The sequence below is a fragment of the Prunus persica genome, chromosome G1, assembly GCF_000346465.2.
Source record: "Prunus persica cultivar Lovell chromosome G1, Prunus_persica_NCBIv2, whole genome shotgun sequence".
In the NCBI taxonomy this organism is placed as follows: domain Eukaryota; kingdom Viridiplantae; phylum Streptophyta; class Magnoliopsida; order Rosales; family Rosaceae; genus Prunus; species Prunus persica.
In genome coordinates this window covers 44,964,253-44,979,988 of record NC_034009.1, presented here as the reverse complement: position 1 = coordinate 44,979,988, position 15,736 = coordinate 44,964,253, and the positions used below count along the sequence as shown (strand labels likewise).

At 38.4% G+C, this 15,736-nt stretch overlaps 2 protein-coding genes across 2 annotated transcripts; one reads left to right on the top strand and one right to left on the bottom strand.

The window, feature by feature from the left end:
• On the bottom strand, positions 473-6,407 carry LOC109948230. Its single transcript, XM_020560562.1, has 2 exons — positions 5,693-6,407; positions 473-774 (listed from the first exon to the last, which is right to left on the bottom strand). The coding sequence occupies exons 1-2, from the start codon at positions 5,764-5,766 to the stop codon at positions 513-515; spliced, it is 336 nt and encodes a 111-aa protein (XP_020416151.1). The 5' UTR covers positions 5,767-6,407; the 3' UTR covers positions 473-512.
• On the top strand, positions 9,918-15,333 carry LOC18790260 (putative methylesterase 12, chloroplastic). Its single transcript, XM_007222347.2, has 5 exons — positions 9,918-10,521; positions 11,772-12,011; positions 12,093-12,236; positions 13,052-13,186; positions 14,737-15,333. The coding sequence occupies exons 1-5, from the start codon at positions 10,282-10,284 to the stop codon at positions 15,007-15,009; spliced, it is 1,032 nt and encodes a 343-aa protein (XP_007222409.1). The 5' UTR covers positions 9,918-10,281; the 3' UTR covers positions 15,010-15,333.

Sequence of the window (15,736 nt, the reverse complement as noted above, 5' to 3'; positions counted from 1 at the left end):
GTTTTGAATGTGTTGGTCAAAATGCTGATGGTGACATGTTGTAGAGATTATTCACCTACAAGTGGGTGCAAATGAGTGATGTATTGCTGTGATCTTAGCTTCTTTCGAGCTGCTGTGGCCAAGTTAAGAACGAGTTCTCGACAGTAAAGTTCTAGGTCTCAACTACAAGACCTTTTAAATTGAAAATGTGTTTGATAGTATCACCGAGATCGGTAGCTTGGTGGTGGCATTAGGCTCGATAACCAAGTGCTTTTAAATAACTTAAGAAATGCAGGTATTTCAAGAAATTCGAATAAATTGGATGATGTTTAAAAATTGACTTTATAAATGACAAACAAAGAAAATCTTGTTGATGCATGAAATAGATGATCGAAATAGGGAATGCCCAATAACTCAAAACAGTTTTTTGAGTTTTGTTTACGGAAGTTACATGAAATCCTTACAAAAACATTAAAAACTATGAACTACGCGATAAAGTTACATGGAGAGCAGCGTTGAAAGGACCTGAACTCTCACTTCTTTGTCTTGACCGACTCTTTGTTGACTTTGAGAGCGGAGGGCTGTGGGCCTTGGAGTTGAATGTGAGCATCTTTTGGGCCTCCAACATCTGAATGAGTGCTAATTTCTTGCAAGAGAGAATCTTTTCCAACATCATTACTGATTTCTTGCATGCTAGAATCTAATTCTACTTGTTCAGTGGCTACGTCTACGCATGCGCTCTTCAGTTTTCTGGTGATCTCGTCAACAATTTTTGTGACAAACTCTCCAAAGTACCTGTTAGTTAAAATTCAAAATTGAGCAAAAGTAAGATTTATTAGGCCACTGCGAGATTAAATTGAACTACTATCTTATTCATTATGACTACAGAGCTGGGGATTGAATAAGATTTGAATGTATCAGTTCAACATTTATCCAAAATGGCTGAATCAAAATCTCATAATCCCATGATTTTGTAAACTTCTGAAAACACTAACAGAAATATATTTAAATATAAAAAATATCTGACCACACGTGTGAAAGAAAGAGAGTGATTATAAATTCTCGTATCAGTGATCCTAAGCTCTTCATTACACTGATAAAAACCAAAGATGATTTTGGCACTTAAATATTGTAAACAATGCATGGTGGTGGTATGCAAAAAATAGGTCTGGAAAAAACATTAAGAAAAAGAAGAACAGAAGAAACAAAGAGATGGAAATAAGTAAGTAGTTACTGTTGGCGTGACTTGTGGATATTGACTTATTTTCCTTACACACTAAGAATTCCTATTATAATTATAATTGATTTACTTTAATTCCTGATTTCCTACTGCAAATAGATTTAGGAATTTATTATTTACTTGCCCATTTAGGTTTCGTTGTATTATAAATATGACATCCTACAAGGAGAAGTATACACATAAAATTCCCACAAACAAATATTCTCTTATAGTTTTCATATTTAGTTTTCATATTTTAGCATGGTATCAGAGCGGCGATCTTGGAATTGCTGACTCTAGTTTCAAACCCCCGCCGCCGCTATGGGGGTTGATGATTTTTTCCACCCTCATGGAGGTAGCACCACCGACTCCTTCTCTCATTCTCAACCAACCATCGTTGAGTTGAGTGCCCCGATGGCTCAGCTCCTACAGATGCAGACTTTGACCCCGAACCCGATCTAGAATCAGGATCCTCTTTTGACGACCCCGACCCCGACCCCGACCCCGACTATGATGATGACGACTCCGACCTCGACCCCGACTCTGAAGACGACCCCGACCCCCACTCCGATGACAACCCCGACCCCGAATTTGTCTCTGATTCAGACCCCGATACCGATTTCGACTCCGACTCCGGCCCCGACTCAGGCTCAGATTCCGATCCAAATTCCTACTCAACCTGTATCCTATGCATCTTCCGCTGCACAGATTATGACTTCTCGACTAACGACCCCGACACATGGACCAGATTGAGCATATTGTGGTGATCCGAGACACACTTGTGAGACTTGTTTTAAATTGCATGGCTACCCCGATTGGTGGGCTACTTTTACAGATCGAGGACAATGCAATATGACCAGTAATGGTACTGGTTATGGATTCCATACTTCCGATAAGATTGATTCCAGGAGCTGGATAATAGATTCCGGTGCAACTGATCATATGACGTTTGATCCTGATGATTTTCTGAATACTACACAACCTCGACGAACCTGTATTGCAAATGCCAATGGTGTTACTTATCCTGTGACAGGGGCTGGCACTGTTGCACTTTCATCCTCTCTCACACTGTCTAATACTTTACTTGTTCCATCTTTATCCACTAAATTGTTGTCAGTTAGTCAGCTTACTGAACAATTGAATTGTTGTGTACTCATTTACCCGAGTTTTTGTTTGCTTCAGGATATTCACACTAAGGAGATTCTTGGTCGTGGTACTAAGAGAGGGGGGCTATATTATCTCGATGACTTCAGTCCCGGCGTGGCTAACAGTGTGACACATCCCTTTGATAGCAAACAAAAGCAAATCTGATTGTGGCACCGTCGATTGGGACATCCGTCTTTTAGTTATATGAAGCATCTTATACCAGATTTATTCTCAGGTTTCAAGGACTCCGACTTCACATGTGATACTTGTATTTTGGCCAAGAGTCACCGTGTGCCCTACCCGTTGAGTACGAACAAGTGTACTACTCCATTTACCTTAATTCACTCTGATGTATGGGGACCTTCGCCTATCACTGCTCCTTCTAGTGTTCGATGGTTTGTCACATTCATCGATGATTGTACACGGATGACATGGCTTTATTTGTTGAAGAATAAAAACGAAGTGTTTTCCCGTTTTCAGTCCTTCCATAAACAGATGAAAACTCAGTTTAATGCTCAAATCTAGATTCTTCGCTCAGACAATGGTGGAGAATTTGTCAATCATGACTTTCAGACTTACTTCCAACAACATGGAATTATCCATGAGACGACTTGTCCTCAGACACCGCAGCAAAATGGCGTTGCTGAACGAAAGAATCGACATCTTCTTGAAACCGCCCGAGCACTTCTGATTGGCGCTCATGTTCCTCGCCATCACTGGGATGATGCTATTGTCACCGCAATTCACCTGATCAACCGCATGCCTTCTGGTGTATTGACCTTTAAAACTCCCTTACAGGTGCTTGCAAACCACAGACCTCTGCCCTCTGTTTTGGTACTCACACCTCGAATATTTGGATGTGTGGCTTTTGTTCATCTCCACAAAAATCAACGTAGCAAACTTGATCCCTGTGCGCTTCGTTGTGTTTTTGTGGGTTATGCCACTCATCAAAAAGGTTACCGCTGTTATCACCCTCATACCTAACGAACCTATGTCACTTTGGATGTGAACTTTCTGGAATCTGAGCTGTTCTTCCATGACCCATCATCCAATTCTACGCTTCAGGGGGAGATACAAAGTGAAGAGCAGAATTGGAGCAACTTAGAAAACAAAGAAATTCTTCTCTGTACAGAAATGATTGATCATCCCGAATCTGGAGCACGAAATTACTCTCTGTCGAAAAGCGACCCATCGCTCATTCATAGCGATCAATTGCCTGACCCACCTGATCCATGCGAAGATATTTCTGATCCGAGTTTCACACCTACATGCAATGCAGAACAACAAGATAAAGACCCCCTCTCTAACTCAACAGTACCAACATACCAATCTCCTGAGAATATCCTTGAGGTAACTACTCCTACTAGACTTGTACATTTAGATGATAAAACTATTGGATATCAATTACCTTTCAGGCAAAATCGTGGGAAGCCACCAAACCGTTATTCACCTGATATTGGCAAGACATCCAAGTATCCAATTGCAAATCATGTATCCACTGAGAAGCTGTCTGAACCACTCAAGGCTTTTGTGCATCAGTTGTCTGCTATTCATATTCCAACCAAGGTCTCTGAAGCATTGAAAGATCCTAAGTGGGTCCAAGCTATAAAAGAGAAGATGAAAGCTCTTGAGAAAAATCAAACTTGGACATTGGAGACTATACCGCGAGGAAAAAAAAAACTATCGGATGTAGATGGTGTTTACTATAAAACACAATGTAGATGGATCTATCGAGCGATACAAGGCAAGACTTGTGGCAAAAGGGTACACACAGACCTATGGTATAGACTATGAAGAAACCTTTGCTCCAGTTGCAAAGTTAAACACCGTAAGAGTCTTATTGTCCCTTGCAGCTAATTTGGATTGGCCACTACACCAGTTTGATGTAAAGAATGCTTTTCTACATGGCGAACTCACGGAGGAGGTGTACATGGACATTCCTCCTGGATATAATACTTCTCAGACTGGAACAGTTTGCAGGTTACGAAAAGCATTGTATGGATTGAAACAATCACCACGTGCATGGTTTGGACGGTTCACCATGGCAATGAATAACAATGGTTTCAAACAGTGTAACTTAGATCATACTCTGTTCTTGAAACATCGAAAAGGGAAGGTAACAGCGTTAATAATCTATGTTGATGATATGATTATTGCTGGGAATGATAAACAGGAAATATCACAGCTACAAGACTATCTGGCTTTGGAGTTTGAGATGAAGGATCTAGGTGGACTCAAGTATTTCTTGGGAATTGAGGTGGCTCGATCACAGCAAGGCATATATCTCTCTCAAAGGTAATATGTCCTGGACTTGTTGACAGACACAGGAATGCTAGATTGCAAACTTGCGGACACTCCTATTGTTCAGAATCATCATCTTGGAGAATATTCAGATCAAGTTCCAACTAACAAAGAAAGATACCAAAGGTTAGTGGGAAGATTGATCTATTTGTCACATACTCGACCAGACATTGCTTATGCGGTGAGCGTTGTCAGTCAATTTATGCACTCTCCAAGTGAAGATCATATGAATGCAGTTCTTCGGATACTTAGATATTTGAAGTCTGCACCTGGAAAAGAACTTATGTTCTCAAAGCATGGTCATCTAAATATTGATGGCTATTCAGATGCAGATTGGGCAGGTAATGTAACAGATAGAAAATCCACATCGGGTTACTTCACATTCGTGGGAGGTAATTTGGTGACATGGAGGAGCAAGAAACAGAATGTAGTAGCTTTATCCAGTGCAGAAGACGAGTTCAGAGGCATGACTAAAGGGATTTGTGAACTTCTTTGGTTAAGAAAGTTGCTTACTGAACTTGGATATAAACCTACATCCACAATGAATCTCTTTTGTGATAATAAGGCTGCTATAGCCATTGCACAGAATCCGGTTCAGCATAATCGTACTAAACATGTTGAGGTGGATCGACACTTCATCAAACAAAAGCTTGAGGCTAAAGTGTTTCAGTTTCCTTTTGTGAAATCCGAGGATCAATTGGCGGATATTTTGACAAAGGCGATTTCCAGTAAAGCATTCCACAATTCACTAGATCAGTTGGGCATTGGCGACATCTATACACCAACGTGAGGGGGAGTGTTGGCGTGACTTATGGATATTGACTTACTTTCCTTATACACCAAGAATTCCTATTATAATTGTAATTGATTTACTTTAATTCCTGATTTCCTACTGCAAATAGATTTAGGAATTTATTATTTACTTGTCCATTCAGGTTTCGTTGTATTATAAATATGACCTCCTACAAGGAGAAGTATACACAGAAAATTCCCACAAACAAATACTCTTATAGTTTTCATATTTAGTTTTCATATTTTAGCAGTTACCCATCAGTCTCCGTAGAAACAAGGCCGAACAAATTTGCAGCTTCAATTAGAGACTTTCTCCAAGACTGCATCATTTCTTCCCTTTCTTTAACTCCAAGGCCGGACAAATTTTGAAAAAGTAAACTTAAAAAATCCTATCCCAATAAACCCAACGCCCCCCTGTTCATCCCCTCTGACCCCGAACCAACCTCATCCCCCTCTCTCTCTCTCTTGGCGTCGGCTCGGCGGCAAAACATCAAAACCCAATTTAGCCAAAGAAGGAACAACGGTAGTTAGAACCAGATCCTGAGCTACAACGACATGTGCTTCCCAAGCTCGAGGCTTTGTGCTTACCCCAACAGGTCTTCTCTTGCAAAATTGACGACAGTCGTCTCAACAGAAATCATGAGAAAGCTTAGCTTGAGTAGATTTTAAGTTAAAGTCAACTGCTTTTAAATCTTTTTCCACATTTAATCACATATCAATTATTGTGTGTTGTTGTTGTTTGTTGAGTAGTGAATTGTGCATCTTGTTATCTGTAAATTATGTGTTGTGAATTGAAATTGATTTGTTCTTCAATTGAAGGTCTGAATCTTCTGATAGATTGTAGTTGAAGTTGTGGTTGTGGAAAGTTAGATTGTGTTTTTCCCACCAAAGGATTAGGACTTAATAGAATGGGAAGTTGAAGTATCAGAGAGAGAGAGGGGGATGGCGTATGGGGGATGGGGGCTGGGGTTGGTGTGGGGCGAGAGGGGGTGAACAAGGGGTGCTGGTTATGTTGGGCTGGGGAAGAGTTGAGATTTTAATTTTTAATTTTTTAATTTATGTTATTTTATCATTTTATATAATTTTTTTAGGAACTGGTTGGTTAGTAGGTGGGTTTCATGGTAGACACGTCAACATTTAACGATTGACTACACGGTCAACTTAACGTAATGATGAAATTGGACGATGTTGCAAACGTAAGGGTGTAAATTGATACATTGAGGTTCATATTGAGAACCACCCAAAATCTATAAGGTGTCTTTTGTCGTTAGCCCAAAAAAGAAATGCAAAAATTTACTTTCAGTCCTAGTAGTTGGCTGACTTCACCACTATAACTCTCGTATTTTATTTTTCAGTGAAAGGTAGCAAGGGGATGAAGATGGTATTTGAATAAGAAAAAAATATTATTAAATTAAAATTTTAAAAACAGAAAAATAAAAAAATCCCCACACTCTCTCTCAAATCACCTCTCCACCCAACCATCATTAAAGCCATACAAACCCCACCCACATATATGCCCCGACCCGACTCACTATCTCATTCTCTTCATCTCTCACCGTCTCTGTGTTTGGGTCGGGTTTGCAAAAGAGAAGCTAGATTCGGGTCATTCTAGAGACATGTGGGCAGGCTTAGAGTTATGAGTTTTCGGGTTGTGGGAGAGTACAAGGCTTGAAGACGAATGAGAAGAAATGGAGGAAGACAAAAAAGAGGGCGCGCAACCAACCAAAAAAGGAGATTTTAGAGTGACGAAATATATGGGGTTTGGGAGATTTTGGAGAGTCCTAGGGTTTTGTTCTTGGTCCCATTTTGGTTGTTCCTAGGCGATGAGATGAATTTGTCCAAGGTCGGCGAGAAAATTACGAGCTTCGTTAGCTTTATCAGATCGCTTGGCCTTCTTCTTTCTGTGGGGTTGGGTCAAGGTTCGCAAGGGGGGTGGCGGTGAAAGCTATGGGGGTTGCTGGTGCAATTTTTTTATTTTTTATTTACAATGAACTCTGTTTTTGCCAACCTAGCCGTGCCAACCAACTGAACCTCCAAGAAGCCTGATGATTTTTACCCTCGTCATTTTCTTCTTCAAACTAAAAACCAATACAAGAAAAGCTAGAGCTTAGCATACTCTGCGTTTCTACTGCAATCTGCCTAAACTCTCAGTTCCTCTCTCTCAATGTCCCAAATTCTCAAATCATAACGAACCCTAAAACAGGTCAGCTCAATCGACTGAAGTTGATCTCAGCTTCCCAAATGGACATACTCCTCGCTCAAATCCAAGCAGACCTCAGCTCCAACGACGCTCTCCTCCAGTCCGACACTCTCTTCCAAGCCCTCCAGCAATCCGTAGTCGGTCGCGACATATCCGTCATTGCCAAATTCATTGTCGAAGAGATCGTTGCCTCACCTGCCTCCTCCGTCTGCCAAAAGCTTGCTTTTGATCTCATTCGCTCCACCCGCCTCACCACCGACCTCTAGGACAAAGTCTGCTTCAGAATTCTCACCGATCTCGACTTACCCGACCCTAAAGTCAGGGCCGCCGCAGTCTCCATCCTCTCCGCCATCCCCTCCTACTGCCTCTCCAAGATCATCACCGACGCACAGAAGGAAATCAACAACTGCTTTGATTCTCCGAGCAATAATCTCCGCTTATCCATCCGCAAAGTAGAGAGAGGGAGGGAGATAAAGAAATCTGGCCCGAGTCCTCCTTTCCCTCGCCGATCCATCCCACCCACCCACACACCCCACAACTCCTCCATCTCTCCTTCCTCTCTCTCTCTCTCTCTCTCTCTCTCTCTCTCCCCCTTTTTCCACCCACCTACCCCCACAAATATGAGTGAAATAAAGATTCAATATCAGTATTGGCAGGCAACTAATGGTTGTGGTGTTGTGGGGTGGCGGCAGCAGTATGAGAGAAGGACATAGTCTGTTGGGTTTCCAGAATTTCTTTTTCTTTTTTTAATTTTGTTATTTGTATTAATATTATAAACTGAACTTAATAATTTTTTATTATTAATTTTTAGACTTTAATGAAATTTTTAACGATAATTTAACATAGTGAACAACATTGACTAACGGAGTAAAACACAAAGATTAAGTCTCTTCTTTTTCCCATGTGGCTTGGGCCCAAAACATTTATCTTTCTTCAGTTGTCATCAACTCTGAAGGGCCACTCTTTTTAGATATATGGGTGAAAAAATCAAGGTCTAAACAAATACCTAAAAATAAACAGCATATGGGGTGCCACCATAGTGAAAAAGTAGGACAAATTTTCCCTCTCCTCTTAAGTGCATCCGTGTTCGAATCATGTAAGAGATAATTTTGAGGACACCCAATATAATACTTCTCCTCTCCCCTCCTCCCTCTCAGCCAGTGGCGGATCCAGAAATTTTTTAGCAGAGGTGCAAAATTGATTAAGTATGAAAAATGGTTTTTCGGAATAATCATTTTCTCAAGATAATTTTTGACGGCTTTTATTCCTTACACATCAAATAAGAAAACTTGATTTTATGAGATTTTAGTATGAAGTATATATTAACTTAATGAGCCATCATTTTTAGCATAAATCGTATTTTGCACTAAAACCGATTTTTCATATTTTGATTTGATAGGAATTTGATTTTCTAGTATTTTTATTTGAATCCAAATGGGGGGTACTTCCTTATTTACATTGTAAACTTAAGTAAATGGAGTAATATAAAAATAAATTAAAGTAAAAGGACAAAGACATTTACTTAAATGTTGAAAATGGAAATAAGGTAATCTGTGCACCAGTTGAGCAAAGGGGCAGTTTGAAGCACCTACAATAGTTTTTTCGGCGAAGGGAGGTGCAGCTGCACCTCCTTACGCCTTAATGGATCCGCCTCTGCTCTCAGCGCCTCCTTATTAGCGAATGACAAAAACAACTTTGATAATTTAAGTACAATATATGGTGAGTCCTACAATTACTTGAGGAATACCTCAATTTAAAACCCATGTATTTATTTCTATAACCAGGATTTGATTCAAGCCTTAACTTAAAAATATTCCTTATTTTCTGGTTGAGCTGATAAGATGCATTTCACGTGTCACCATCTAGGACGTATATTGCGTCACGGTGGCACTACGGATGGGCGCCACATGTCCACATCAACCCATTAGTTCGGTTACCCAATTATATCTTTTGTAGTATTTTTGGTCAACATGTGTTTAGTTTCGCGCGGAAGTCTTATGTTTACTATAGTTTTATCACTAAATGACAATCCAGCATTCAATAGCAACGAGGCACGCCGCACACACCACCCCACACCCGGCAACGTATAAGCATAACTAGAAATATGCTGCAGAGATTTTACCATGGCAATTGCGAGAGAGAGAGAGAGAGAGAGAGAGAGTGAAGTTGCTTCCATCTCTGCTTTTTACTGAGCTCTGTAGAGACAGAATTTCCATTTTCTACTGACACTGACTCTTCTGGAAAGAAAATAAGAAAACAAAAAACGAAAGAGAAGTGAAAAGTCTTCTACCCTTGAAGACTTGAAAGAAACAGAAAAGCATTAAATAGCTCTCCTTTCAGTTGGGGAGTAGTGTTGTTCCTGGTTTTCATTGCACATCGCACATTCTTATTTATTGTTCCCAACAACTTCTCTCCTGCCTCTCAAACCTCACCTCACCTAATCTCTTTCTCTCTCTCCTCTCTTTCTGAGGTAAAAAGTTAATAGAAAATTCAGCTTTGACATAGAAGACTGCATCTTTGCGGACAATGTCATATTTCTTCAACAAGACAACATTTTCCGGGAAAATTTCCTGACTTTCTTCCGTTTTCCGTGGAAGTTCCCAGAAAGGATTAGTGGGTTTTGCTTAGAACTTGTTTTCCGACAATGGGTAATCGATTTACTTGCATGTCAAAGAAGGATACTAAAGATATTGGATCCAGAAGCAAGAGAGTAAATCGCTCACAGAGGAAACTGCTGGCTGAGGAAGAGTTCTTGCACAGGCAAGCTCTGTCTATGGCTCTTCATCAGCACCAATTGTCTCAGAGGTTTGACGGATCCATGTCTAGAAGAATTGGGTCCACAAGCTCTAGGAGACTCGCTGATCCATTCGCTAATGGGAAGCAGGTGTGCTTTGTTTTGATTCAAAGTTGATTTCAAATCCATATTACTTTTTTCTTTGTCATGATTTGATCTGTGATGAAAAGGGTGTTTTAATGATTAAGTAGCTTTGGGTTAAAGCTAAAAAGTGCTTAATTAAATGTGAAATCAACAGTCACTAAATTGCCAATTTAAAGAAAAGCTATGAATGAATATTAAATAAGTGAAAAGGTAATGAACTATTCTACTTCTTTATTTTGATGGCTTGAAAAGTGCATCTCAAAAGGATGCGCTCTTAGATGATTGTGCTGAAGATCTGGCAATTATATTATTCTAACTCAGTCTTATGATCTCTAGTTTACCTTTTCTGTATCTAGAACAAAAAGTGTGTTTGGAGACACTTTTTCTTAAGAGTCATCCAACTTTATAACCCTTGATCAGCTCACTCCAGTTTGAGTGGTTTAGATGGGAGCTTTCTAGATATCTTATCAGGCAGTTGAGATCAGTGCTTTTATGGGATTTAACCATTATTAATGGCAGTGAGTGTGAAAAATGTGCTAAAGCCCGGAATGAAGTCGAAATAGTATTGAGATCTTTATATTATGTAGCTTGTTGGACCATTTGAGTCCTTTTTTGCCAATTACCATTGCAACCTCCGCACTGTTAAACAGCGTTATGTTCCTTTTCAGGATACCCAGATTTTTCTATAAAAACAGAAAGCAGTTCATATTATATATCCAATATGTATATAACATAGATAAAGTTCATATTAAAGCCATCATTCTTGAAAGATTTAGCTGTTTATCAAGGGGTCGTCATTAAGCAAGATTGTGAAGGCATCTATTCATAAATTTTATGTCTTTTTCTGTATGATGTATGTAGAAATGTTACTTATTTAACCCTGTGTTGTTTGTATTTGAAATTCTTTATAACCTTGACCTTAACTGAGCTGGAAATATGTCATAACTGTAAGAGTATTGGTCTGTGGCTTTCAAAATCAACACCGGGTCATGTAATCCAGTAAAGTACAGTTTTTCTCTTCTAGGAAATGTTAATTAATAACATTTTTTGTACAACTCCCAATATCCATAAAACTTTCACCTTCCTGCTGCTCGTTTGTTTTGGTTGCTAGCCTGCTTTTTTTAGTAGCCAATAGATTCATATAGACAAGCAACTTTGAGCGTAGTAATCAGTTACTAAGATATGGTCCTCCACCATTTCATGTTTGTCCTCCCTTGAATGATTTCCATGATTATTGATTTCATTTTATTTTACAGGTACCAGAATCTTTGGAGAATATTAAAACAAAAAAATTTATTCTGGTACATGGAGAAGGGTTTGGAGCATGGTGTTGGTACAAAACAATTGCTCTACTAGAGGAAGCAGGATTGCTTCCGGTTACCTTTGATCTCAAGGGTTCTGGTATTGATCTTACAGATACTAACTCTGTTGCTACGCTGGCAGAATATTCAAAACCATTGATTGAATATCTAGAAAATCTTGAAGAGGATGAAAAGGTTAAAAGCTGAGATGTTATTCATTCCATTACACTAAGCATGTAACATACTGTCAAATTTATACATGTAATTCTCGTGCAGGTTATCTTGGTTGGTCACAGTAATGGAGGTGCCTGTGTTTCTTATGCACTAGAGCACTTTTCGCAGAAAATTTCAAAAGCAATTTTCATCTGTGCTACTATGGTGTCTGATGGCCAGAGACCGTTTGATGTGTTCGCTGAAGAGGTAATTTATTATAAACTGGTTAAGGCTAACATCTGTTAAGAATTTGTTGGTCTTGTCTGAAAGATATGACCATGCAGCATAATGCCACTGAGTACTTCTAAACAACAGAAAATGCTTCTTCCTTTTCAAAAAATTCCAAGCTATTGCAACTATTTCGTCACACCATAGGCATTGAATACAATGTCATTGAAAAATATTACTTTCATCCGTGCAAAACTATTTGTGTAAATGAACCTCCAAGCTTCTAGTGAATCCATTATGGGTGTGTGCATGCATCTGTGGGTGGGTGTCTGTGCGCGTAAATACATATATGGTAATGTTCACTTGGTAGGCAGTGCTGTCAGACTGTCAATCAGACCCATATCCTACAGAATCATACGTATGAATATGCAGTCATGATAGACAGTTTGTCTCATGTTGTGGCATGCTGGACTGTCTCACAGTTTGTCTCACGTAATACATATATGGTAATGTTCACCTGGTAGGCAGGCCGTTTAACATCTTATGCTGTCAGACTGTCAATCAGACCCATATCATACAGAATCATACGTATGAATATGCAGTCATGATAGACAGTTTGTCTCACATTGTAGCATACTGGACTGTCTTGCAATATATAAATTGGGAATGCTAACCTCCACACCTTTCTTATAGAAAAATTATCTCTATGTTCTTATAATTAATGAAGGTTCTTATAGTAACTTAAAAGAAAACTATATTTCCTTTTTCAAGCAAGCCATTTTCTTCCCCTTGGCAGTTTAATTTCTTTATACTCTCTGATTTTCGCGTTCTCAAGAAGGAAATCTGTATTGCAGCTTGGTTCTGCAGAACAATTTATGCAAGGGTCAAAGTTTTTGATTCATGGGAATGGAAAAGACAAGCCTCCTACAGGATTCATGTTTGAGAAAGAGCAGATGAAAGGGTTATATTTCAATCAATCTCCTGCAAAGGTATGTTGCAACTCTCAACTAAAGCAGATAACTTTGTCCAAGTTTTTCAAGGTTAATATTATCTTAGTATTTTTTCCTCACAGGGAGCAGCATTTTTGTAGAAGTTATGCAGTTCCTTTATAATACTATGTGTAGCTGAATATTATATGTGCCCATTAAATGATTTGAAACAAAATGCAGAGCTAAATAAATATAATGGAAAGTAAGATGAGAACATGCAAATAGAAGTGAGAATGCAAGTGCAGTGTTTTTACATTTATACAAGTCCACGATACCTCCATTGTGTCCAGATATGTTTAACCGCTTTCTTTTTGTAGTTAGATCAATCAAAATCATGGAAATCTGTATTGTGTCCTTAACTTGTTTTATTGGTAGTTGGTACTTAGCTGTATCAACACAGCGGGCATGTGTAATCTTCATGAAACAAATATTTAATATTCCTTTGACTTAGTTTTTGCATTAAAAAATTGAGAGCGAGAACCATCCCAATGAAGAAAGACTTATATACAGGTAGCACAGGCAATTAATATCGTGTTGCTCTACAGACTTTAGTTTGTACATTTAGATTCTACCGTAGATCATTGTATTGTTTGCTGACCTCGCATCTCTCAGTTGACTTGCATAGCCTTATTTAAGCCACAAGATTGTACTGATTATCTAATCATAACGACAGAATCAATTTCAATCATTCTGTTTCTCTTTAATAAGTAGAACCATGTGAAGGGTTCATAAATTAATAGCATATCTTCACTGTCTCTGTCTCATTCATATCTTCACTGCCTCTGTCTCATATCTGTTTCCAGATCAGCATCTATGATGCCTCACAGATGTACCTAGTCAATTTTGAAAGCTGAATCGTAAATAGTTAAGATTTGTTGCTTACTATCCGAACTATTTTGTTGCCATTATTTTCTGATTCACCTTCCCAGCATTTTATATCCACTTTCCATCAAGGGCTTGGGTGTGAAATTTTATTTTAACACACACACACACATTTTATATTTCCAGATCAACATATATTATTCCTCAAAGATGTATGTAGTCACTTTTGAAAGCTGAGTCCTACTTAATTAAAATTTGTCATTTACTATCCATACTATTATGTTGCCATTATTTTCTGATTCACCTCCCCAGCATATTTAAGACAGAAACACGCACAGGCGCACACACACATCATATTTTCAGATTCAGCTTGATATTCACATATTCATATTTTCAGATTCAGCCAGATATTCCTTATTTAAAGAGTTCAACTGTAACCCTTAAAAATTTGTTAACTAACAAAACAAACATAATATTTTTTTCGTTTCTAACTCTCTTCTACTTTTGTGTACTTTATTTTCTTGTTCCATTGAGTCTTTTGTTTCTGGGAACAACACATGATGATCAGTCTCCTTTAGTGTTACACCATAAAATCTAAGTTGTGTGGCCTTCCTGGGTTTCTTCACCATGGTATAATCTGTTGAGATACTTGGGTTTCTTGCATCTATTCTTAATTTGATTTAACTGCCATTCACATTATCTTTATAACAGCAGTTAATTCATTCCAGGATGTTGCTCTGGCCATGGTTTCCATGAGACCTATCCCACTAGGCCCAATCATGGAAAAACTGTCATTGTCACCCAAAAACTATGGAACTAGCCGGCGGTTCTTCATTCAAACATTAGATGATCGGGCACTTTCCCCAGATGTCCAAGAAAAGCTAGTGAGGGAAAACCCCCCAGAGGGAGTGTTCAAGATAAAAGGCAGTGACCACTGCCCATTCTTCTCAAAGCCACAATCACTGCACAAAATGTTGGTGGAAATTGCTCAGATTCCATAGCTTTAAATATCAGAAATTGTATTCCTTTGTTTTACCTTTGAGTTACATAACAAAAACGTAGCTGATTGCTTAGTTCTATGATGTTTGGCCATGGTTGTATGTAGAACAAGGTGGCCCAATTGCTTGTACCCAATTTCTACTTAGTATATAGGCAAAGGAAATGCTGATTTACACTATACAAAAGCAATCTCATCTAGTCATGCTCGTGGTTTGTTGCGGATAAGGCTCAAGAAGCTTGAATTTACAACAGTGGTCCTTGTCCTTGCATTGTACGCTTCATTACATTGTCACCCTATTCATTAATAGCTCAAGTTTTTGAGGTTAGTAGTTGTCTAACATGGTATTAAAGCCTTTACAAAGCCTTCTTTGTAAGTGGTCCAATGTAAAGCTTTTGGAGCTAGTGGTTGTTTAACAGTTCTCATCGGATCGGCAATAACCCACCTAACACACTAAAATTTTATCTATATATCTAGAGCAAAAGGTAGAGAATGGTAAAATATTCAAAATACAAAAAAATGCTCTTGATTAATGGAGACATTAAGAATTGAAATTATTAATTAAAAAAGGATAATATGATAAATTCACAATTTTTTATAATAAAAAAAATTAAAATTAAAATTAAAAGAAAAATCAGATAATATATTTTATTTTTATGGAAAAAAATTACCTATTATCTTTTTTAATTCTAAAATAAATTTAAATTTAAAAATAAAAAAATACCTCTCAC

Bases quoted from the DNA above. Each gene is read 5' to 3' on its own strand.
- LOC18790260 (XM_007222347.2), top strand. From the start codon at position 10,282: ATGGGTAATCGATTTACTTGCATGTCAAAGAAGGATACTAAAGATATT. The intron at 12,012-12,092 runs GTTAAAAGCTGA...ATTCTCGTGCAG, and splicing joins ATCTTGAAGAGGATGAAAAG to GTTATCTTGGTTGGTCACAG. The intron at 13,187-14,736 runs GTATGTTGCAAC...AATTCATTCCAG, and splicing joins TCAATCAATCTCCTGCAAAG to GATGTTGCTCTGGCCATGGT.
- LOC109948230 (XM_020560562.1), bottom strand. From the start codon at position 5,766: ATGATGCAGTCTTGGAGAAAGTCTCTAATTGAAGCTGCAAATTTGTTC. The intron at 775-5,692 runs GTAACTGCTAAA...TTTAACTAACAG, and splicing joins GTTTCTACGGAGACTGATGG to GTACTTTGGAGAGTTTGTCA.